General features: G+C 42.1%; 1 protein-coding gene across 2 annotated transcripts in view; it reads left to right on the top strand.

The window, feature by feature from the left end:
- FBXW11 (F-box and WD repeat domain containing 11) overlaps positions 1-25384 on the top strand; it is a 540498-nt gene that overhangs the window by 50760 nt on the left and 464354 nt on the right. For both annotated transcript variants that reach the window (XM_085617878.1, XM_085617877.1), the window contains exon 2: positions 20107-20169. In XM_085617878.1, coding sequence (XP_085474004.1) covers positions 20107-20169 — 63 coding nt within the window. The remainder of the gene's footprint in view (positions 1-20106; positions 20170-25384) is intronic.

Here is a 25384-nt window from a genome sequence, read left to right as displayed (position 1 = left end):
TCATAGTGATTTAGTGATTTTTGCGGAAGGGCAAGGTAATTTGCAAGCTGATTTGCTGAAAGATCAAAATATATTTTAAGATTGGTCCTGGAGATGCCGGTGACTAAAAACTGAACCAATAGGTTGATCATTTTATTTTGGTTATTACATCTTGGGGACTGTAGCCTGCATTTTAATTAGAAAATGTCATCAACATTACAAACCTCTCTCCAGTATTTTCCTTGTCTCCTTTTGCACACGTGGTCTTTTTTGGGATGTGAAAAAGCCAGTTGCTGATCTACAATAACCTTGCAGTAGTCCACAGATCATCTTTTAGATGCCTATCAGTAGTTGTACCAAGATATCATCATCTTGATTCTGTAGGTAATAGTGAATCTGCAACCTCCATGTTATGCAGAACGTTGGAAAATATCTGAAACTTGATGCGGTCTGTACCTCTTGGAAATAATTGTATTCTATCCTTTCAGTTAACTTTTGTTTTAGCGAAGCTGAATTATATTCAGTGAAGGAAGTGTTGAATATTACATAATATTGGCAATCAGTGATGTTTGCTCTTGACTGCGTGTTGCTGTAGAGCGTAGCGACTAAGCTTAATAAAGCCCTTTTAATCTTTGCATACGATTATTCCCGAATGTAATTTCCAAAGGAATAATGTGCTTTAGTAACTTTGATCTTAATTCACTTTTTATTTACTAAGTGTTTTATTTTTTAACTCTGTTACTAAAACAGGCTGCAGTACTCACTGTACTAGTTAATGGCTTTGATAGGTTTAGCGTAACAGTTTTTGACTTCCACCACTGACTCAAGCTTAATATGTAGTGAAATTCCTGTGTACATGGTAGGTATGAGCATGCACAGTGGGCAAGATTTCTTTTAGTTCTTGAGTGATCTAAGAGTTAAACATAATGTTTTGAAGATCCTCTGTAGAAGGCCTAAGAGTGCAAAGGTTCTAAACCTGGCATAAGAGACTGACCACGTTTTTCTTTAAAACTTCCTGAAAGTGATTTTTATTTTTTGGAACTATTCTTCTGGCTGTCTCTATTAAATTCTATTTGTTGTCAGAAGTGTTTTTTATTAACTAATCAGTGACACAGCAATGGTGTCATGAGCACTAATGCAATCAAAGACAATATGCCTCAACTTTGAGTTTTGAAAGGCAGTCATAATTGGGATGCAATATATCACTGCCTACATACAACTGTAGAGGAAACATTGATATCCTTTCCTCTTTGTGAGCCTTAATTTTGATGGTACTAGGTTACAAATTTGTTAAACAGCTGTCCGATCTTTACTTCTGCACCAGTGTTAAACTCTAAATTTTATATGCACGAAGGTGACCGTCTTCCAATGTGCTAAAATGTGATGCCTTAATAACTTGCATATGTCAACCGCAGTGGCAACTGCCTTTAACTAATTTTTAATTTAGTTTTTCCTTTCTGAATTTGATGTGGTATTTTCTAAAATATTTTAAAGCTTAGGTACCCTTTTCCCCTTCACCAGTAAGCTGTTGTGACATAACCAGTTTAAGATGAGTTCAGATAGGTTTAAAAAAAAAGTGTCTTCTGTTTACGTGGGGGAGACTGCAGATATGCGGTCAATATTCAGAAGGAATTGCTTTTAAGAGAGTCTGATCCACTGGACCATTCCTATCACACTGAAGTAGCAGTCACAAATGTGTGAAAAGATGAGTATGTAGAATTACACTCTCCTGCAGACATTGATAAAGAAAATTTAAGTGTGAATGAGGTGAGCTCTTTTTGGTAACAGTAGTTGGCTATTAAGATGTTTGGATAGCATGTATTTAATGGATACCTTCAGTTAATTGTGAAGAAGTGCTTGGAAGTTTGTGAACACTCCAGCCCTATTAGCAAATTCAGAGTATTCAATGCAAGACTCGTTCTATTGCATACTTTATACCAGTACTTAGATACTGATCAAGTAATTAAGAGGGGTACCAACTGGCACATCACTTCGACTGGAGCTTATTTAAAACTTTTATGTTTACAGCAATCTTCGTAAAACCAGGTAAAGGTCTGGTTTCTGTTGTTTTCCTTGAGGAATTCTGAAGCAGTCATTGTGTCCTAGTATCTTGGGGTAGCTGAAGAACATGGAAACAACGAAGAAAATAGTTAGAGCAAATAAAACCAGGAATGATGATTAAAACCTTTGTGGACCACATTAGTCCCACACGCTGGCTCCAGTAACTTCTCATTCTGTGCAAAAAATTGAAAGGTGTGGAAATGCAATATTTCCCAGAAAAAGTAATGTTTGCTGCATGCTGGCTAGGTTTGCTCAAAAACTCATCCCAACTGCTGCTGTTTCTACTAAAGCGTTTTCTTGAACTTGAACTATCTGCAGCAGTACGCTTGAATAAAGTTTATTATAAGCACCAAATTAAAATCCATATCGGTTGACAACCCCACCACCCCCCTTCCATTTCTTCCTGGGCGGTATAGTATTGCCGATTTTTGAGTAATAGCATTTTATAGCTATCACATTAATGTTCTATTCTCTTTGCCTGTGAATTGCATAATTAACCTCATTTGTACTGAAGCTACCGCCTTTCCTATGTTGAACGTCTTTTAGATCTCGCCTGCATGAGAATGCTGCGCGTTCGCGTGCGAGTCTCTAGCATTCAATAATGGTCCTGGAAACCACCAATTGCGTACCATTCGTTTGCATTATTTTCAGTCTTCGTTGCTGCCTTCTCGTTGGGCAACTCTTGCTACGCATCACTTTTTCTGTGACACACAGACCAAGTACAGATTAATTAGGTAATATTAAGTACTATTTTTGCCATGGGGCAGTCAATGCTGTCCATGTCCTAGCCCCCCCTTTTTTTCTTTTATTTTTTTAAACTCCTCCCCACCCCCTCCCTGTTTCTTCTCCCCTCTCCCCTCCCGGTTTCTCCTTAACTTCCTCCCGTCCCTGTTTTACCCCTGCAACAGAAGGGAAATAAGTGCTATGAATCCGCTGGCGGTTCTATAGTGGTTTTTAACCACATCAATAGTCACTCCACCCCATTTTTGCCAATGCTTCTTTGATATTTAATGACATGTTGCCGTAAGCCGTCCCAGATTTTTTGTTTTTGTTTATTTTTTGCCCATCGAGATGACAGACCTTTTTTTTTCTTCTAACATGTTGGGGACTCTAAAGGTACTCAGCATTGAGTCCCTTGAAAATATAGCAATTTGGTTTCTTTTTAAAAAGGATAGGGGGGAGGTGGTTGAGGGTAAGACGCTGCGTAACAGTGCCTCCCTCCCCAAAAAATGGGCAATACCCAAAAGCTTGCTGAGATAATATTGCCATTTTGTCAGCTTTCAGTAAGATGCAGTGTTGAAGAAAGATATATTTTTTTTCACCGACTGTGTTGCAATTTTTTAAATTTTTAAATGGGCATCAATATTTCCTACTTTTGCAGTTTCTGGCTGCTTGCAGTTTGTGTGGGAAAGAGGTGTGAACCAGGAAAGCTGTAGATTACCGTAAAGTAGAAAAAATTAGGAATTCTGCCAGGGATAATTGTAGATGTCATGATTTTCCCAAATAAACGAATGGTTGAAATAAAATACTAGTGAAAGTAAGTAGGAAACATAGAAAAGGAGGAGTATTTATTTGTAATTTGTTTACCCCTATGGACTATTTACAAAAGTAATATACTGTACATCCGATAAACTCTTCCAGTTGCAGGATTATGTAGTTTTTATCCATAAACTAGCAATACCCAGTCATTAACTGAGCCTCAGCTTAACATTTTTCATTGTGTACATTTTCATTGTGTACAACCATGCATCAATCCTTAAGGTAAAATTTATGAATGAGAATGGGTATAAAGGAAAGCTGTTCATGTTTTTTGTTAAATGTGCCCACATTAGTGGTTCTTTGTTTGAATTTGAGGTAACCCATAATATTGTATTCAGAGGACGGTTTTTCATATGTCCTTTCTTGTACAGCAACTTACATTTGAAAGCCTAAAATGAAAAGAAGTTCAGCTAATGTTCTACTATTCTATGTTCCCTCGCTGCTCCCAATAAAAACGGTACCACAGTTCTGTGAGTTAACCTATCACCCAAGTCAGGAAAAGCCCCGTAACCGACATAGAGACATCAATAATTTTCCTCGGTATTCCAGCCTTTTCTGGGGATGTTGGTAGCTGTGGTATGTGGGCCCCAAAGTCTGCTTCATCCTGGAAAACCTACCCAAACCAAGGCCTTTCTAAAAGGAAAATACCTGCAAGAGTTCGAGGTGGTGTGGCTTGCGTGGGTCCTACTATTTCTGCTTACCCAGATGCCTTGCATTCATCAAACTCTTAGTCTCTAGGTTTCAGACATGTCCCGTTTTGGTATGGCTCTGTGGTTGCTGGCTGGCTGACCCTGATCCTGAATACTGTTAAGTCATAGAAAATTGAAGTTTCTTTGGGCATGGTTTTGACATACGGGTAGCTTTTCCCCTCGGCTCATGGTGGGGGAGGGGCATGTAAAAGGAAATTCCTATAAAGCAAGCACCAAAGTGGTATCCTCCCTTTAGTGTGTGGATGTGATGTCACTGCACTGGAAAGGTAGTGCGCAGGACCTCAAGATCAGTCCTCTGCACTAAAGGAGTTAGTAGTAAATTATTTACCATTGTTTGTTTCTTTGAAACCCCATGAAGAAATAACAAGGAGGGCCATTATTAGCTATTATAACTCTTTTTTTTTATCCTACTTTCGAGATTCTTGGGATCCGAAAAAGTACAGCTTAAAGCTCTTAAAATCTGAAGGTGTCTGCTCAGATCCTTAGACTGACTTCTTCACCTAGGTTGGATACATTTACTGAAGATGAAAAAGTGTTGCTTTAAATCGGATAAACCCATAAGATTAAACCAGCAAGTGCCACTAATATTGTTGACTGCATTATCCATTAATGACATGCCTGCTGTCCAGTATCCAGGTCAGTGCAGCTTTGGTAGTGTTAAAACAAGTCCTTTCTGTATTGACCGGTTCTTGCTTGGTTGTGGCTCTAAGGACCTTTGCAATGGAGTCCCGTAGAAAAGGTGAGGTGGACATCTCCTTCAGACAGTGGGTGTTGCGGATTGTCGCTAACCACTTTGTAGTATGCTTTTTCTTTACTCTTTCCAGTAGTTGTTGGCTTGGTAGCACCCTTTAATTGGTAGGGTCATGAGCACTTAATGCTAGTTGAATCGGAAATATCATGCATTGTGGCATTTTCTGCTGTAGTACCGCCATACAAATAGTTTTTGGACCGAACCGTCGTGCAAATTTCAGGTACCTACTGACTTTTATTGGCCCCTACTCTTTGAACTACTGTGTTACTGCTGTTTTGCAAGACTCTTGGATACATTCTACCTTCTGCAGTATTTCTGACAAAATGACAGAAATTAATTCTAGCACTATGCCTAAATAAAAATTGGCTCTCCGTTTGGATTATATCTGACTTTTTAAAAAAAAACTTTTTATTAAATCAAAGAACAAACTTCAGATACAAGCAGTCCCCAATGTGTAGATACAACATATGTAAAAGACATGTCGATTAACACACTATAGCCCGCAGCGTGTAAGTCCAATGTATACAGATCTGCACCCAGAGTAACTGCGACATTGCACACTCCCAGATTAGTATATGCGGCCCGCCCCCTGGATCCAATTTCAGGCCTCTATTCAATGTCCAGGACCCCCATATTTTCTCCCACTTGCGAGGACACCCTCGACTTTGATAGACCACCTGCTCTGCATTATGACACCAGTCCATGTCACATAGCCACGCTGCTACTGTCAGTGGTTCTGTTGCACCCCATGCACGTGCAATGTTCCTCTTAGCTACCCCCCCCAGGCTAGTGCTAGCCTGAGCTTGGCCCACTGTAGCCATGTAATCTCTCCTGTTACATCAAGGATGTGCCATCTAGGCTCCAGTGGGACCTGCTCACCCACTACGTCCTCCATTATACGGTTCAGGCCTCTCCAGTACTTCTGAATCCTGGGGCAGGCCCACAAAATGTGGAACAAGCATTTACAATGCAATGGTCTCGGCATTGGTAAAGTTAGAGCTATTGGCATTGCTCATGACATTATTTTTGTTTATGTTTTTGTTTTTAAAACATTTAGAGAAACGGCATTGTTATTTACAATGTCAATAGCTTAATCTCTCTCATACAAAACATTTGCAATGTAGGATATTTTGCCATTCATGTTTGAACTGCTGTTGTGGAAAAAGGGAGAAGTGCTGATGACAGAAACTCCATGACTCAGAGACAATTGGCTTGTGCTTCCACATTGTATCGTATTTTGAACATTCTGTGATTAGAAACATATCCCACTTTGTGAGTATATTTTAATGTCAATAACTCATTATAACCTTAAATAATCATGTGTATCCATTGGTTGATTAAACTGGGCAGTGAAATGTCAAACCAATACAAACAATTGGGATGTTTGCGCGTTCCGGCCACACCTCTTGCTCCGCCCACTGATCCGATCCTTGGGTTATTCCCGCCCTCTGATTCTCCGCCTACAGTTCCCCTACTTTTTTCCCCCCACTTCGACCATTGGGTTAAGTTAACACCTTGACATCTAAGCCACGTCCTATAAGCACAAGTAAAGAAGGTTGCCTGAGATACCAAAAATGGAGTGTAGTTGCTGCCACTTAAGATGCACCCTATTTTGCGGATTTCTGTTTCACTGGCTGCCTGAGTTGTGAAGGAAGCCACACAAAATGTTTTGCCTGGTCGGTGTGCACATGTGGCTGTGGTGTGAGAGACAAACCTGTTTTCTGCACTTGTCTAGACAAAGTCTGCATGAAACACGAAGCATGACCAAAGGAGTCTGTCCCAGGTTTGAAATCACCCCACCACCACCCCCTCCTAGAAGCGCATCTGGCCCTTTTCCCATTTACAATGCAATGGTCTCGGCAATATTATAGGTAGAGCTATTGGTATTGCACATTATTTTTTTTATCATTTTTGTATCCCTAAATAAATGGCATTGTCATTTCTATTGGCATTAGCTTTTTTGTTGCATATGTGATACCTATTGCATTAGCAGAGAGAGAGTGAGGTAGTGAGAGAGAGTGAGGCAGATAGAGTGAGGTAGTGAGATAGAGAGTGAGGTAGATAGAGAGTGAGGTAGATAGAGAGTGAGGTAGATAGAGAGTGAGGTAGATAGAGAGTGAGGTAGTGAAAGAGTGAGGTAGTGAAAGAGTGAGGTAGTGAAAGAGTGAGGTAGTGAAAGAGTGAGGTAGTGAAAGAGTGAGGTAGTGAAAGAGTGAGGTAGTGAAAGAGTGAGGTAGTGAAAGAGTGAGGTAGTGAAAGAGTGAGGTAGTGAAAGAGTGAGGTAGTGAAAGAGTGAGGTAGTGAAAGAGTGAGGTAGTGAAAGAGTGAGGTAGTGAAAGAGTGAGGTAGTGAAAGAGTGAGGTAGTGAAAGAGTGAGGTAGTGAAAGAGTGAGGTAGTGAAAGAGTGAGGTAGTGAAAGAGTGAGGTAGTGAAAGAGTGAGGTAGTGAAAGAGTGAGGTAGTGAAAGAGTGAGGTAGTGAAAGAGTGAGGTAGTGAAAGAGTGAGGTAGTGAAAGAGTGAGGTAGTGAAAGAGTGAGGTAGTGAAAGAGTGAGGTAGTGAAAGAGTGAGGTAGTGAAAGAGTGAGGTAGTGAAAGAGTGAGGTAGTGAAAGAGTGAGGTAGTGAAAGAGTGAGGTAGTGAAAGAGTGAGGTAGTGAAAGAGTGAGGTAGTGAAAGAGTGAGGTAGTGAAAGAGTGAGGTAGTGAAAGAGTGAGGTAGTGAAAGAGTGAGGTAGTGAAAGAGTGAGGTAGTGAAAGAGTGAGGTAGTGAAAGAGTGAGGTAGTGAAAGAGTGAGGTAGTGAAAGAGTGAGGTAGTGAAAGAGTGAGGTAGTGAAAGAGTGAGGTAGTGAAAGAGTGAGGTAGTGAAAGAGTGAGGTAGTGAAAGAGTGAGGTAGTGAAAGAGTGAGGTAGTGAAAGAGTGAGGTAGTGAAAGAGTGAGGTAGTGAAAGAGTGAGGTAGTGAAAGAGTGAGGTAGTGAAAGAGTGAGGTAGTGAAAGAGTGAGGTAGTGAAAGAGTGAGGTAGTGAAAGAGTGAGGTAGTGAAAGAGTGAGGTAGTGAAAGAGTGAGGTAGTGAAAGAGTGAGGTAGTGAAAGAGTGAGGTAGTGAAAGAGTGAGGTAGTGAAAGAGTGAGGTAGTGAAAGAGTGAGGTAGTGAAAGAGTGAGGTAGTGAAAGAGTGAGGTAGTGAAAGAGTGAGGTAGTGAAAGAGTGAGGTAGTGAAAGAGTGAGGTAGTGAAAGAGTGAGGTAGTGAAAGAGTGAGGTAGTGAAAGAGTGAGGTAGTGAAAGAGTGAGGTAGTGAAAGAGTGAGGTAGTGAAAGAGTGAGGTAGTGAAAGAGTGAGGTAGTGAAAGAGTGAGGTAGTGAAAGAGTGAGGTAGTGAAAGAGTGAGGTAGTGAAAGAGTGAGGTAGTGAAAGAGTGAGGTAGTGAAAGAGTGAGGTAGTGAAAGAGTGAGGTAGTGAAAGAGTGAGGTAGTGAAAGAGTGAGGTAGTGAAAGAGTGAGGTAGTGAAAGAGTGAGGTAGTGAAAGAGTGAGGTAGTGAAAGAGTGAGGTAGTGAAAGAGTGAGGTAGTGAAAGAGTGAGGTAGTGAAAGAGTGAGGTAGTGAAAGAGTGAGGTAGTGAAAGAGTGAGGTAGTGAAAGAGTGAGGTAGTGAAAGAGTGAGGTAGTGAAAGAGTGAGGTAGTGAAAGAGTGAGGTAGTGAAAGAGTGAGGTAGTGAAAGAGTGAGGTAGTGAAAGAGTGAGGTAGTGAAAGAGTGAGGTAGTGAAAGAGTGAGGTAGTGAAAGAGTGAGGTAGTGAAAGAGTGAGGTAGTGAAAGAGTGAGGTAGTGAAAGAGTGAGGTAGTGAAAGAGTGAGGTAGTGAAAGAGTGAGGTAGTGAAAGAGTGAGGTAGTGAAAGAGTGAGGTAGTGAAAGAGTGAGGTAGTGAAAGAGTGAGGTAGTGAAAGAGTGAGGTAGTGAAAGAGTGAGGTAGTGAAAGAGTGAGGTAGTGAAAGAGTGAGGTAGTGAAAGAGTGAGGTAGTGAAAGAGTGAGGTAGTGAAAGAGTGAGGTAGTGAAAGAGTGAGGTAGTGAAAGAGTGAGGTAGTGAAAGAGTGAGGTAGTGAAAGAGTGAGGTAGTGAAAGAGTGAGGTAGTGAGATAGAGAGAGAGGTGGTGAAAGAGTGAGGTAGTGATGTTGTGATGTAGTGAGATAGAGAGAGAGGTGGTGAAAGAGTGAGGTAGTGATGTTGTGATGTAGTGAGATAGAGAGAGAGGTGGTGAAAGAGAGAGTGAAAGTGAGATAGAAAGAGTGAGGTAGTGAGATAGAGAGAGAGTGTGTGGCTCATCGATTACAATATAATATACTTTAATGAACTCGAGTGCAACTCGCCCCACCCCCGACGCCATAACCACACTCTTAAACCATCTACCTTACCGAAGCACATGTATCACATTGAAATGCCTTTTACAAATGCCTCAGCCTTTCTGCTCCAAGCTCGACAGACGATCCCCTGCGTGTGCAACAATCACTCATTTAGCCCCCAAGTAGCCTGCAGCTTCCATCCAACGGAAGGGGGGGTGGGAGCTTTGTGAACACAGACAGTGGGTGGGGGTGGGAGCAACGCAACAGAAATGTAAACAAGCACAGCACGCGAAAGTGAAAGCGACCGCATTTGGACCAAAAATACACACACTTCAATAAAATATGTATTGCTATCCATAAAAGGCTGGTAGGTCTGGGTACACTCAATTACGGAAGGAAGGGAGGGCGGTGAAGGGATAAACGGTAAGAAAGGGACGGCAGCCAGGGGATAAAATGCAAGAAAGGGAGGGCGGGAGATAGTTAAAAGGGAAGGAAGGCGAGTTGGAAAAAACTCATTATGGAGCGACATCACACTAGCACCCTATGCTCCCCTGTTACCTTCTGCGCATGACCCAGGCCAATGCTCACCTCAACCTCGCCTTTGTCGCCGCCCGCCTTTTCATGGTGGTGTCCTTAGGCAGCTGGGCACTGCCTCCTTTCCGGATCGCGGGAGTTCTCTCAGCACTACACCCCCTGAATCGAGGTTGCCGAGTCGATAACATGCCCAGGCATGTCCTGCAGACGTTCATTTTTAGGGCCGTATGGGCGCTTTTCGTGGCAGCCACAGACTGGCCTGCTGAGGGGTTTGCGAGTCACTCGGCCTTGGCTACATACTGCAGGCCGCCGGGTAAAGTGATTTAGGAAGCATGCCTTATGGTAATAATACCCACGTTGTTCAAGTCTGTGCAAACTGGAGCAGGAAACAATAGTTTTTGTTGTTAGCGTTGTGAAAGTGAAAGAAACTAAGTATTAAATGTAATGCATCTCTCTTCCAAATATATTACTGCCATTGACTTTAAGGAAATACATCTCAATTGGATACATATATTTTTTCAGGCGGTTTGATCTGATGTGAGGCAAATGTTTTTTTAAGGCTTCTTTCAAGCGCAGGACTCTTTCTGGGCCCCGCAGTTATACATTGTAAACTAACCTGACAAAGCAGGGGAGCGAGTCCGAGGCAGTCTGGGAGCTACGGGTCGCTCGCGATCGACCTTTTGGAGGTTCCTGTTTTAAAGTGACATCACGGACATGGCTCAGTGAGTTAAAGGCTTGCTGTTGGTAAATGGCAGTTCAAACTAAGCCTTTTAACATGTGTTTTAGTTGCGGCGTACAAATACAGTACGAAGCGCTAGATTATTTTCTTTCTTACTTTTCTCCGAGCATTAACAAGGGATTTTAGCATAGCCAGGCGCACATGGAAATGGTTCCCACACCAGTCTTGGGGCTAATGTTCCCACACTGCTGGGGCTGCAGCAGCAACTGTGTTGCACTGATTTACAATGCTATCAGCTTGCAGTAGCAAGTACGTGCTGAATGTGTCAGCCTACACCGGCGGGAAGCGAGTGTCCCGGGGCACCGCATGGGTGGGAACAGCAAGGAGATAAAAACGTGCCTCTTTTTTAATGTACAGGTAATGAGTTTCTTCCCTCCAGAAATTAATGCCAGCATATTTTATAGCGTATGTACGTGCATTAAGTCACGGTGTGCAGTTCGCGGTGTACCTTCAGTTTTGATAGAAACTCTTCACACAACAAAAGTGGGAGCGAGACGGGGCACACATACACCCTCCCCCCCCCCCCCCCCCCCCCCACACACACACACGCGCCCCCACACTCGGCGCTTTATCCTTGCTGCTTCTTGTCACAGTGCCTTATGCAGCCCCTCCGGGACAATAGGCGGTGACCAGACATTTCGCCTTTGAGACAATGGTGCCCTTTGCTGGCTGACAGGCCTCTCAAGACGGCCTTTCTGTTCGAGAGATAAACCGTTGCGTTATCTGCGCGGGACAATGCTGCGTGAAGTGGTAGCGTCCCTAGCGCCGATATCAAGCAGTCCAGTGTGGTCAGCGCAGAGTCAATGTTGTTCTTTGTAATTTCATGGCACACTCGAGAGCATTCCTGTTGTGTTGAACGGGTCATTCGTATTGTCCCCCCTCCCGCCCCACCTTGGTTTCACCCTGGCTGTAAAGCAGGGGATGGCCTCGAGGGTCCGCGGGGTGGGAGCTGCAGACCCCACCAGAGGGGCGGCAGCTGGATAAAGAGTCGCTGGAGCCCTTCATGGGAGGTCCGGCAGGGCAGGGCAGGGACGCTGCTGTCGGTGGCAGATGTTAGCCTGGCAGATGTTGCTTGGACCCGAGATTTATCTCTGGGGCGCTCCTCGGGCAGAAGAAGGGCCCACAGGTCAACAGGACGGGTTCGACTTAAAGTGGCAATGTCCCGGGGTAAGGCGAGGTCACCGCGTGCGTCGTGGGCAACCAGTGAAAGCTCTGGGTGTCCCAAGCATCGGGTTTTAACCATGGACCAGCGGACCCCAGTTTACACAATGACAATATTGTCTGTCACTGTACTGTGCCCCGAGGCTCCGCTCTGCCCATACCACTGTTTAATTGGTAGATGCGTCCTTTGTGTCACGTGCTGGCGCAGCATTTACAGCCACATGTATTGACAGTACACAACTCTAGATCATTTTGGTAAATAAATTGGAGCGCAGCCTAATATCAGAACATGCTTAACTGCACGAGAGAGGGCTTCCTTGGCCTTACAGGAGCAACAAGGCAGAGCAAAAGGCACACCACCGCCTTTCTCCGAGGCAAAGCAGAAATGCCTCGGAGAAACGCAGCGTCCTTTTCGGATTCGGGGGCGTGTTTTGCTGTTGTCTCCTCCTTGAGACTTCTCGCAAAAAACACGCCCCCCGATCCGAAAAGGACGGGGCCTAATCGGAGTGACTGACCTCTTCTCCAGTGGCTGGCCAGCATTTACGAGGCCAGCCATTGGAGAACAGGGGAGAAGAGGGGCTGGTTCAAGCCCCTCTTCTCCAAGTCATTAAATCTCCGACTTCCGGTTCTGCCTTTCGGCAGACCGGTAGTCCTCGACCTAAAAAGGACCCCCTCTCACCGCAACTCTTGACACATAGTTCGGAGCCACTACCTTGGATACGGATATGTACCATTCTCGATGCGTAGGACCATACATCTGTGATTTTAACTTTGTGCATGTAAATGACATGCCCAGGTAATCGTCCTGAGAAGTACATTTAATAGGAGTTTTTCCAAAGTATGTCTTCCCCAAAGTATGTCTTCCATCTTCGACTTCCTATTCTCCAGGCTTACTAACTGCAATCAGTACGTTAAGAGAATGTTTTTGTAGAAGACCCGGTTTCCTTACGGTGACACTTAATTTTACTGCAGTCTTGCAACACTCAATACTTTCACTGCCAAGGACAAGCATATGTTCTGCTGTAATAATAGTTTGAGTGTTATTTTTACTCAATGTTTAGACAAATACTGTCTTGCCCAGTCTTCCTTTAGCCTCCCAGGTCATATCTGTGCATTATTTCCTCAAATATGTGCACTCTAGAATTTGCAATGATTGGTTTACATATAGCTGAACCTGGCTCTAGAGGATGTTAAGTGTTTAATTCTATTTGTTCCTCACCATCACCCTTGCCATCTGTGTAATCTAGCACCTGGAAGCAACCTTCGAGCTCCTTGTTGAAAGTTGAACAAAATCATTTGAGAAGTTATTTGTCCATGTACTATTGGGCATATGGCTCTCGCTGGTAGTGGAGCTTTTAGCCCTTTTGTTTCTGATTTCACTTTTGTTGTTGTAGTTCATGTATTTGTTACGTTACATTTTTATCAAACCCTTTGATCAATACCCCTTTGTTTTTAAATATTCCTTATTATTGCGGTGTTTGTAGTGATGAACTTCTTTACTCATAAAGTTCTTATTTTAGTATTTGTTTTCTGACACATTTGACTTTACTGTGACCTCAAAATAGAACCAAGATGAAAAGTTATAAAATATTTGCAAAACTTGAGGTCAAAATGTACTTTTCTTATGTTCAACTAAACCTTTTTTCCACATCATAATAAAGTTGTCCCGAATTTTTAGAAATGTGAAGAAATTGTGTTTCCACGCTCCAACAATTGTGTCCTTTGTTTCTCTCTCTCTGGGTATGGATTTAATATCCATTCTGAACTATGGTCTTTCAAGTTCATTAATGTTCTACTTGTCTTCGGCAAAATGAAACTGATGGATTGAAAATTATGAAACTGTAGTACACAAAGCAGTGAGAAATCGCCAAGAGAGTGTAGCTGAGTTATTGGAATGTTTCTTTGAGTGTTGCATCTGACTTTTGTTTGATTCTTAAAGTTCTTCACCAGAAACAAGCACCTCCTTTAGTGAGTAACTCAATGTTGAGAAATGGGGAAATTGCACATAAAAGCACAATGTGTAAGGAAGATGCAGATAAACAGTAAATCAACTATTATCTTAGCCTATTCCACCTAAAACTCTAAAGCTCTGCTTGTTAGGTGAAACTAGTCAATATATTACGCTAGTATCGGTGGCCACTTAACATTTGCATGACTATTCCAGGTGAAACTAACCTTTTAAGGGATCTCTGCCTCTCTCCAGCTGTGCAAACTGAGTCTGCACCGTAGCTCCTTATTTATGTTGATAATAAAAGGCTGTGTCTCAAGGTCCTAGAGTTCTTTGAGGCTTGCCCCTCAAAGACCAGCTGGCTTGTTCCCTTGAGCTCATCTCTTTATCCTCTCTGACTCTGATAATACTAACTCGAGAAGTGTTCAGTGACTGACAATGCATCATTATTTCGGTGATTGCACACTCATTAAAGGTACAGCCAGACGACCTAATGTAAACTGTCTCTTAAAAAAAAAAAAGGTAGTCTGAAGAGCATCTTGTTGCAGTTCAATGTGCCTACGGGCCTCCCATGTCATTGACTGTCAATTAGAATTCAAATGCCATCCTCGAGCTTGTTCACTGTACAATAAAATGACAGTTTTACATGTATTCTACAGTAAAATCCATTCCTCGCTCTCCTATTTAATACTCTTCACTGTGGCCCAAAGCATAGTCTGCAAAGACTTAGCAGACTTGCAGTGAGTAGTGGGCCCTCAGCAGTTCTTATTAATTATTACATTTATTAAGTGCAATTTTTTTTGTTTGTGGTGCTTGTTAGCAAATACTTCACAAATATCCTAGATTCCCTGGCAAACGCACTGTTTCCAGGTGAGGCAGGCATATCTTTACCTAAATGTTTTTCTGATGGGGCCTTATGTTAGGTTCAGTTCTTGTACAGCCTCTTCTTAGCCCGGGAGACCTTCTTCATTTGAGAGAAATGGCCCTTATTGTACCTTCCAGTATTGCAAAGACAAGTCCATGAGGGTTTTACTTGACGCCGGATAAGGGACCTCATACACTCAATTGGTCTACTTAGGAAGTTGTTACATTTTTGGAGATGCCAAGAAAATGTGCTTCTGAATTCAGGACCTTGCTACCTAATGCAGGTTGTTCTAATGGCAAGACCTCAGATTTGCTGGTTCAGCTATACTCGGTGGATCAGGAGTCAAAATGGCAGATGACTAGTGCTGCTGAAGTGCAAGGCATTGTGAACTCTGTGGTCTGCCAGGCTATAACCGTTTACGCTGTTTTAGTGGTTCTTTCTACAGACCCTAAAATTACATGAATCAATCAACATTACTCAGCTGATTTTGGGGTTAGGAATTCTATACAATCTCTTAATGATTCTCTTGGAGCACAACTCATTCTTACTGGCCCGAACGTAGATTTCGTATTAATATCCACATTCACCTTTGCTGTGATGTTTGAACATCAGATGTGGCGGTGGGAGGTAATGTAGAAATAGAAGCGTTCATGCTTCTCTACTAGTTGCAAATAGTACTGGCATTTCACAAGAATGACAGCCCTGCTATGTTGAGATCAACTGTGTGAGCAATAGTACAAAATATTGGCTAACTGACTGAATTCCTGGGTGTGATATTAATGTGCACTTGGGGACCATACTGCTGCTTATCATAACTCTGGGGGGGGGCGGGGAGGGGGAGAGTCAGTAGGGCACTGCCACTCTTAAGTTTGTTCAAGAAATTGTTGGAGTTGACAACCTCTTCAGACTCATTTATCAAAGCCTGATTTGGGACAAAATTCGAACCAAAACCTGCCTGATTAAGTAAGATTGTTGATGGAAGGGAAAATCGAGAAGATAGAGAATGAAAGTAAGAATGTGAGAATTTACTGGAGGTGCTCTCTGTTGTGATGAAAGGTGTTTTTAAGGCAGTTGGTGTTATTGAAGATGTTGTCCAAGAATGGAAATGGAGCTTCTTGCTGCTAGGTAAAGTGATGACACAGATGTATTTTAAAACTAGAAAGAGTAACTTTTTTTTGTACTCTGTTAATCAACTTGGTGCATGTAGGGGAAATAACCCTAAATTATAAATCTCTTCCATTTGCTTATGTGGAAAACTGTTACATTTTTGGAGCTTCCTTGTCAAAAGCTTGAGGTTTTTTTGAGCTCCCTGCCTAATGACCTTCTGTACACAGATCGGTCTGATGGTTGATATGTAAGAGCATTGGGGAGCCCCAAGAGTATGTATGCAGGGAATCTGGAGAGCTCCGTATTGAAAGTGCTATCTGTATCAGTCCAAATCGGTTCCCAAAATCTCGTGAGTTAGGGGCAATTCCACAGGAGGTATATCAAAGTCCCGGGGTTTGCTGAACCTCGCCAGCACTGGCCATCGCATAGCGCATTCCATTTCTAAATGCGTACAGGGGTATAATACCAGTATGAGCTGATTTTATATGCTGTTTCGGTATGTTCTACGTTATATGCTGTGTGGTGCATCATGTAGAATATATCTCTCCATTCTTTGTCAGAGACCACGCCCAAGTTCTGCCTCCCAGCGGAGCTGGCCCGTGGTCATATTGAGGGAAGCCCTCACTTAGTAATACCCAGTGACAGACAGGGTGGAAACTCCTGGTTCCCAAATAAGGGACTCGTAGGCGAGGGGAAAGACGAGAGCCCTGCAGTTTCCGCTATTTTGTCCCATATTTTTAATGTAGAGCTGGTGACCAGGGATTAATAGAGACCCCAGGATCTATGGGCATGGGGGGAGTCAGACCTTTCTCCAGATGTGTGAGCCCGCTACAGTTTGATCCATAAAGAACCAGTGCTTTTCTGTCATTGGGCAATTCCACTCATTTCGATATCTCCGCTGCGCAACTTGATAGTACCGCAAGACATTAGCAACCGCCAGACCCCCCTTCCTGCTTAGTGCGTTGTAACAGTTGTTTGTTTTTGGAGTCTGGGCTTAGTCTTACCGCAGATAAAGCGCTCGATCCCCCTTTGTAACTGATGAAGCTCTCCGGGTGGGGGAGAGAGAAAGATGAAAAGAGCCCGGGGCAGGACGTTCATTTTCACTGCGGCTACTCTACCTAGGCAGAAGAGGAAGGCGCCGCCAGTGATATAGGTCTTTGTGGATTGTGTTCCTGAGTCTAGAGTAGTTGGTCTGTGCATTTTTCTTCTTGACTTAGTTGAGCATTCAGCAGCCCTTATTGTTAACCAGTGGTTGAAAGGCAGTCAGTAACACCAGCGTTCAAATGAATTCAAGAGGAAACTGAACATACAGAGTGATGTGAAAGTCTCCATTAAAGGTATTGCAGGGGGAAAAAAAGTCCACAGCTTTCGGGAATTATGTCAGGGGCACTCACTACTAGGTGGATGGAAAGCTTGAACACCTTGAGGCAGGGTAGGATTAGTAGGTGAGGTGGTTAAGGGTAGAGCCCAATGGAATTGTCCTCCCGGATGCCAAGATAACTACCTCGCTGGAAGCTCTTCTAGAGAAGTCTGCCTTTTTGCCTCCGTAACCTTATCGGGTTGGTAGACCAGGGCTCCGTTCTCCTTGAGACACCTGACATAAGCTTGGAGAATGTCCAAGTGTGGAGCTCTGAGAAAAATGTGGGGGGATGTGTCCCTCTTAACTGAGTCTAGTGGATTGCTCCCCATCCTGCACATGCTACCTGTGATCCCCTTTCTTTTTACACCCCATATCTTATCTTTTCCTCTGATCATCCTCAATCCCCTCCCCAGTTATCAACCTGAGAGCAGTCATGGGACTCTCCCACCCTCCTTCCCCAATGTGATTCATCTGTTTCTGATTAGTGACTGCTCCCTTTGTCCAGACAACCTTTTTGTTGTGCCCTCCTTACTAATGAAGTCTGGGGCATGTGAATTGCTCCTAGCCTGTGCACTATGCATTTCTCTTAAGTGGGGAGCGGCCAGTGTGGGCCTTCCACCTTAGGCAGCCCACAAAACTTTATAGTTGGTAGAGATCATTATACAAGGACAGGTTATTTTATTAGGCTGCTTTACTGAATTTTTCTTTTATTTACATTTTCAGACTTATAACGGTGTGTCATAAACAGAATGCGTATAGTCATGACAGGATACTGTACAGCGCAAGTGCAGTGCTAGGTGGCATTCTCAGCCCCTCAGGACGTTCCAGTATATTTTTGCATTTTTTGGTTCTCTTGTACTAATTCTGAAGAGATGATATTGCCTATCATATGTTCCTTATGTAGCTTGCCTTTCGGGTTCTCATTGTATATTGTGTGCTATGGATCATGTTTCAAAAAAGATAACTATGAAAAACAGAGGCTGAAGAGCGTAGTGCCATTAGTGTCAAACTTTGAGATAACTGGAAACACTCTGTTGTGATGGAGTTGTGAAAATTCAAAAGTCTTGGTATGAGGAAGATGAAATTATGATATGAAAAAGGTAAGTTGTTTCGAATTGTCTCTGTGCTTCATTATAAAGCAACACAGAGGCCACTATGCAGGACACTATGGTCCTTAAATGAGTAGAGCTGTAGGGAGACAGAGTTGTCGCTTAAGGGTTCTGCTGATTACCTTTATAGCACAGGCATGGTAGCTTGAAATAAGAGAAGGTAAAATCAGAGCTAATAACTGGTCTAGTGAGGAGATTTTTTTGGGATTTTTTTGGGATTTCGTACACTACGGCTAGAGAGATCAAGGGAAGGTCCAGAGAACTTAATGGATTTAGTGACAAACTGGTGGTGTCTCATCGTTTTAGGGTTATGCCTGCATGTTGATCCTCATTTACTGACTTGCAGAGTTGTTCCAAGGTTGTTGGTTAGGGGCTAGAGATAATGGGGTAGCATACATTGTACTCTGTATCCAATAAGTGACAAGATGGCCATGGGAGGTTAGTGAATTTTTAGATGTTGTAGAGGCACATCCCTTGACTGAAGAGGTTTATTTTGGTATAAATTACCTTCTGGACAATACTGGGTGGAGAATCCCAGTGTGGTCAGACGAATGTGCAAGGTGAGATATGGGGACTCTTGAAAGCTGGTTATGAGTAAGGAATGGTGATATTGAGTGGCAAGAATAGCACCATGCCAGAACTCTTGCACGTGCATGGGTGGTAGTCTAGTTATTGGCAAGGAGAACGAAGTAGTACAGAGTGTGTTCTGGCCTTTAATTGTTTGGGGAGGTGTTTGAAATCTGAAAAGGGATGGCAATCTTTAGATCGCTACAGAATGAACTGTTAAGTCTCTTCTCCACCTTCTTTATTGTGATTCTGGAAGAAAACAAACGTAGCTTACTTTGTCAAGATTTGTTGCTGTTGAAGTGCCTTGGGACCACATCGCAACATTGTGGCAATACTCTACAGGTAAGTAAAGTGAAAGATGTCTAACTTGTAATCTTGATGTATATCAGCCTTGCGCTCAGTTTGCTGGGTGAAGTTACGGTGAGGGCAATGTCTGCTGCAGTGAGCAGTTTGATTGTGGATGGGAGGACTGATTCTTTACCTGGGACGTAGAAAGGTTGAGTGAGGGATGGTGGGGTCTTGGTGGCTGCATGGTGATAATGAAAGTTAAACTGAACGTGGTGTATGGAAATGGAGATAATCTTTATAGGTTGTCTTATTTATACGATTGCTGAGAGAAGCCCGTGAAGGAACAGGAGGAGATCGATATCCAAATTCACTGTAAAAGTCACCAAATTCTTGTGCATTTGCAAAAAGGCAACTGTCTAAAAGGTCATTGTACAGGATCTAGTGGTTTTTGCTATTGGCCACTGAACTGTTTGTACAGGCTCAGTGCTAACATTTGATAGCCTGATCCGTTAATGCTACCATCCCATTATGAAAGTGTTTCACGTGTTGCAAATGGAGAAGCAAGTTACCCACCTGTTGTACTAACTAAAATCTGCACATTTTATTTAATCCCTCTATTCCCAGTGAACTTTTTCTTCATTACTTTGGCTCATATGTTATATTCTTTCAGGCAGCGTTATTTTATGAAGGGAGTTGTATAGTGCATAGTGAATGTATAGGAGTTTGGTTCTGGGGCACATAGGACAGCACTTCCAACACTTAACATTCAAGCATATCTTCGACAGTTTCGGGTATTGGCCCATATCCACAGTTTAATATTCTCCGACACCATGAAGTGATTGTACCTTGAATAGTGTTGCTACAACTGGTGAGCTTATTTTTGATAGTGCTCCTTGCAGATATCTGCGGTTGATACTTCTTATAGTATAAGCAAGTATTTACTGATGATCGATAGCAGTTGGTGTAAAACCTCGTTTAATCAACAGTTTTGTAGATACTTAACATGTGCTTTGATGTGAAGTAAATTACTTGGACTGTTTTTTTCCCTTTTCAGAACACATCAGTAATGGATGAGCAGAATGAAGATGAATCTCCAAAGAAAAACACAGTATGGCAGGTAGAACCTGTTTTTAAATAAACTATTATATCTTGCAGTATGTTATCAGCTGGATACCACCTTGTTAATGAGATCATAAACTCGGCCCTATAATAGTTTGGACTCTGGTCTCCAGATTACTGCATGCGTTTGTAGAAAACACTCATGTGTGCACTCACACCATATCCTTGTGCTTCTTTTATTTCTTACCCTGTGCAGTCTAAACTACCAATTAATGGGCGTGTGTTAGTGCAGCTGCTGAGTAGTGATTGCTTACTAATTGAGGTGTACTGGATCTGAGGATTTTAGAAAATAAAGTGTTTGGCATCAGTCAGAACCAGGAATGGGTTATCAGTTAGAAAAATAAGTTGTCAGGCACACAGGCAGAAGAGCGAGAGTTTCTTTGTGTTATAAGCAACCTACAAATGCAACCAACACTTCACAGGAAGGAGATAAGAAAAACTAACCCATCATATATGGCTATGAAAGGCTGCTTGGGCAATCCATTTATAATGCTGAAATGCAGAAGGATTACTAGGAAAGTTGATGACCACTGCCAGACAGTTTCATTTTTAGTTTTCAGACAGTTTTAGGAAATTTGGGAGACTATCTGACCCCATTCCTTATGGTGCTACACAAACTGTTGTGAGTCTTCACTCCATCGACAAACCTTAGCAAAGTCTCTGGCCTATTCTCAATATCAATGTCTGGGCTAAACATCTCCTGTTCATACCACTTAATGCTGCTTTCTGATATTTCATGATTTATTTTCTCTGAATGATGCCTCAAGCCCTTATCTCCCTACTAATTACAGTTGGTTATTTGAATGTTCTTCATGTAAGTTGCATACATGTACCAATGCTTGAACTTAAAAGATTTCTTTTAAAACAAAACAGAGGGTTACTATGGCATTAGCTTAAACACATTTATCTTCTGGTCTGTTGATCAACTCAAAGCCGGGTTGCTCCACCAGTACTAAAGCAAACTAAACAGCACAGGTATGCACAGTAAATGGTACGGGGAAAGTGTCTGCATAGGATGTTGAATTGTAAGATTTCTCTCATTTTCAAAGATATAAGTCCTGGGACTTGTTTTCAAGAGTGACTTCAGCCAGACACTCTAGCCAAAATAAGTTTTTGCGTGTTTCTTCATTACATTTCAATTTCTCAGGCCTTACATTGCTATGATTTGTTTTTGAGCTGATACTCATTTTGTTTAGCTCACTCTCCATAATGGCACATGATTTCTTATTACACAGCTATTGTATAAACTGTTGATCATGAGAGACTAGAAGTGTAGGAAATGTTAGCTTGCAATTGTCACTGCCCGAACCTCAAGTCCCTTAATGATTCCAGTTGCCATTTAGTATCTTAATTAATGTGTCCTTCCACTTATGCAACAAGTACTATACCATTGGTGCGCCTACAACAAGCCCCTATATGTTACTGCATAGATGAGCTGTATTGCATCGCATTGTATTGTAACATTGCATAGACAGGAGCTGCACACATCAAACCTGGAAGCATTTCAGGTGCACAGTACAGTCTGTTAGAAATATTGATATCAGTTTGGATTTACAGATGTCATCATTAAGTTGTATCATCCCATCCAGTATACTTTAATTCTTGACCTTGTACCACACCAAAAGCACCATCTTTCTTGTGGGTGGCCCCTTGTCACACATGTCAAGTCTTTAACTCAGTAGTCTTTTTAAGTTTGCGTTCATCTTCCCAACTGGGACCTATAGGTTGTCCTGCAGGTAATGTGCAGATGTTGAAGATGTGTGACCAATTAATAACTTCTCATGTTGTCTGCTCCCAGTTCTCCTTTTACATATCCACATATCCACATATCTCTGGTCGTGTGCAGTGACTTTGTAGCCCAGTGGGACTCTCTAAAGTGTGTCTAGTTCTAAGTAGAGTGTTCTCTTTTGACACTGTGCATTGCCAAATTTATTTAGCAACTTCAGTAATAATACCCTGTTTAGCTATACCATCTTAGGTTATGGTATTTTAATAGTCTTCTATTCGAGAGAGTGACCCCAGAAATGTTTCTAGAATATGTCCCTGAAACGTATTAATTGTGTTAGCCATACGTTCCCCCCGATGCTTGTAGCAGCTTTGCCATCTTGCTGTGATCTTCTATGTTGTCATGTAATTGGCCAGCTGGCCTACAATCCAGAAGCCAAATTAAGCTGTTTACGATTCACTCAAGTTCTGTAAAACTGTGTTGTTACCATTAGAATGTTAAATTCAATATTTATGTCCGATGGAGGTTGCCTGTAGGACTAGCTGCAGTGCAAATAATCTTGATGCCATTAGGGAAACCCTATTAAGTCCCACGTTGCAACGGGGTACAAGGGGCACAAATATATCAGGTGTCAGCGGTGTACCATAAATCTTTTTAATTGTTCTGTACCCAGTCTGTCCAGTTCTGGTGTCTCACTTTCATTCTTGCCTGCGACTGCCACTTCAACCTCTTAATTGTTACAAGCCCTCCCAGACTACACTAGGACCTCTGGGGGAAGGAAGAGGCATATTTTAAAGCACCTACAGGTCCTTGCAGTCATTCAGGAAATTTCTCAATAGCAAATAGTGTGGTACATAGAATCTCCGCTCAGTCACCTGTATGCTTGACAGGCCTCTGTCTTCTCAACCCTACGTGTAGTCAGTGTTTTTTTTGGTGTATTTCTCTAGCTTATCTCACATGATCAGGTGCTCCAGTTTGAAAGTAGCTAATCACCATAATCAGATTATATAATCTCTTCAATATGTTTGAGAAGGATTTTGTTATCCTTGGATATTTTGATAAATGGCTAAAAGACCACTCAATCCTACAGTGTAAGTGAAGCCCAAATGTGCATCAAAATCATACTTTTTTTTTTTAAGCTTTATTTTCCATTTTTCCAATACAAAGATTCTACATATGTAGTCGTTCACCAGTATGTCAGTATCATAATCATACATTGTGTACAAGTGCATCCAGAACGTGTCGCTATAGTCTTAATTGTTAAGGGCCTCAGTCTATATTAATGTTTACCATTGACCAAATCTAGGACTAAATGGTAATCATCCCTGGCAACATTGGTGAATAATATCCATAGATCAAAACATAACAGTTGGCTAGCTGTGTTAGCAAGCCTGCTTGTAGGTTTCTGAACTGCTCTGAAAAAGTGATGTTTGTCCCATAAGACTTGTGAGGCAAAGGAGAAGTGAGTCTGTCAAATACAGTTAAGACCTCAGCGACATTTTTTGGGAGTTTTCTACATCTAAAAGAATAGGCCATATCACCTTACAAAAACCTGTGCTGCCATCAAACAAAATCTTTAATTGGCCAAAAGGCCTAATAGATAAAACCATAAATATAAAGAAAAATCCAGATATGTACCAGAAACACAGATAAAACAAAAGCAGAGGCCCCTCAAGGCTCTATCATCTTGCCCATGCTTTTCAACATCTACATGAAGTCATTACCAGTACTGATCAATCAGTTTCACCTTATGTGCTGTAACTATGCAGATAACACACAAATACTCCTTTGACTGGAATGCCCCAAAGACCTTGGAAACTCGCCAATTTTCAGATGTCTCTGAGCCGTGGATCAATGGATGACTTGGATCCTTCTCAAATTGAATGCTTCCAAATGAGAAATACTCATGTGTGGCGATTGGAAACATTATGACCCGCTTGCCGCCTGGCCTGATGAACTGGGCTCACCGCCTAAAGTATCGAAGGAAGTAAGAAACCTAGGAATGACCATGAACTCCAAGCTATCAATGAATGCCCAAGGGGACAAACTAGCAAGATCAAGCTTTGTTACTATAACAAACCTGCAACAAATCTTCCCCCCCATTTGGGATTCTTCCCCCCCCCCATTTGGGATTTCCACACAAGGTCCAAGCTACCATCTTCCTCGTTCTGTCCAAACTCTATTACGCCAATAGCCTCTACCTCGGATCACCTTTAACGACCATGAAAAGACTGCAATGGATTCCGAACTCTGCTGCCAGACTACACTTGCATATCAAACTGCGAGACCACATCTTTCCTGCCTTGAAAGCCCTGCATTGGTTACCGGTTGCCAAAAGGTCCACGTTCAAGCTGATTTGTATCACCCACAAAGCGATACATGGAATGGGACCACTCTTCATCAGGAATAAAATCACCAAACGCATTCAACAAAGGAACCTCCACTCTAGAGTGGCACCTCATCTCAAAATCCCAAGATAGAAGAAAAACATGGGTGGCACATCCTTCTCTGTTCAAGCAGCCAACCTATGGAACTCTTTACCCCCCCCAACATAAGATCCACGGACAACCACCTTATCTTCAGTAAACTACTCAAGAATTGGCTCCTTCCCACATAAGCACCATACGCAAACAGAAATATACAGCATATCCCTCTGTATATGAGGTTTTGTTTGTGCTATAGATATGTACCTATATGTGTGTTTCTTTGTATAAACATTTAGAATAATTAAAAAAATAAATAAGTACAACACTTGAAAACCAGAGTTTATCTAATGCACCTTTAATCTACATATTCGTACTTCCTTTTTACATCTATATACATTCCATGTACTTGGATCTATATATGTATCACTTTTCTCCTAAAAAAGCATATTCAATGCCCTACCCTATTTCTCTCCCTATAACTCTCAATATCTTTGATCTACATATACTTACTTCCTTAATGCATCTATATACTTTTCATGTACTTATGGATATGTATTTATTACTTCCTTCTAGCTCAGCATATTCAATGCACTATCATATTTCTCATCCTGTATCTCTATCAATAAATCCTCTACATCCACTCTCTCATTCATCCCAAACACCATACCACTATGATCCCCAAAATAACCCTTTCTAGACTTTCCCCTACTCTACCTCCTTGCATCATCTGACACCGTTTACTATACCAATCCCCAAAACAAGCCTTTCTTAACTCTTCCCTCTGACTCTTCCCCTCCATATCCTTTTTTACTTAACCCAAGCCTCCTCCTACTGCTATGACCGCCAAAACAAAAAACAAAGTCTAAATCCTTCACTCTGCTATCCCTCCACTATCCTTTTCAATCAAAATAACAGAATAATATGTCCACTTCTCAAATTTCATATTTCACTATACTAATTCCCCACTAATCCTTTATGGGTTCCAGAGTAGCATACTACTCGCCGAAAAAGCGCTTCAACACCTCATGAGAGTTATCCCTCCGCTACCCATCTCTATTCAA

Source organism: Triturus cristatus, chromosome 7, assembly GCF_964204655.1.
Source record: "Triturus cristatus chromosome 7, aTriCri1.1, whole genome shotgun sequence".
Classification (NCBI taxonomy): domain Eukaryota; kingdom Metazoa; phylum Chordata; class Amphibia; order Caudata; family Salamandridae; genus Triturus; species Triturus cristatus.
This window is presented reverse-complemented; position numbering and strand designations above follow the sequence as displayed.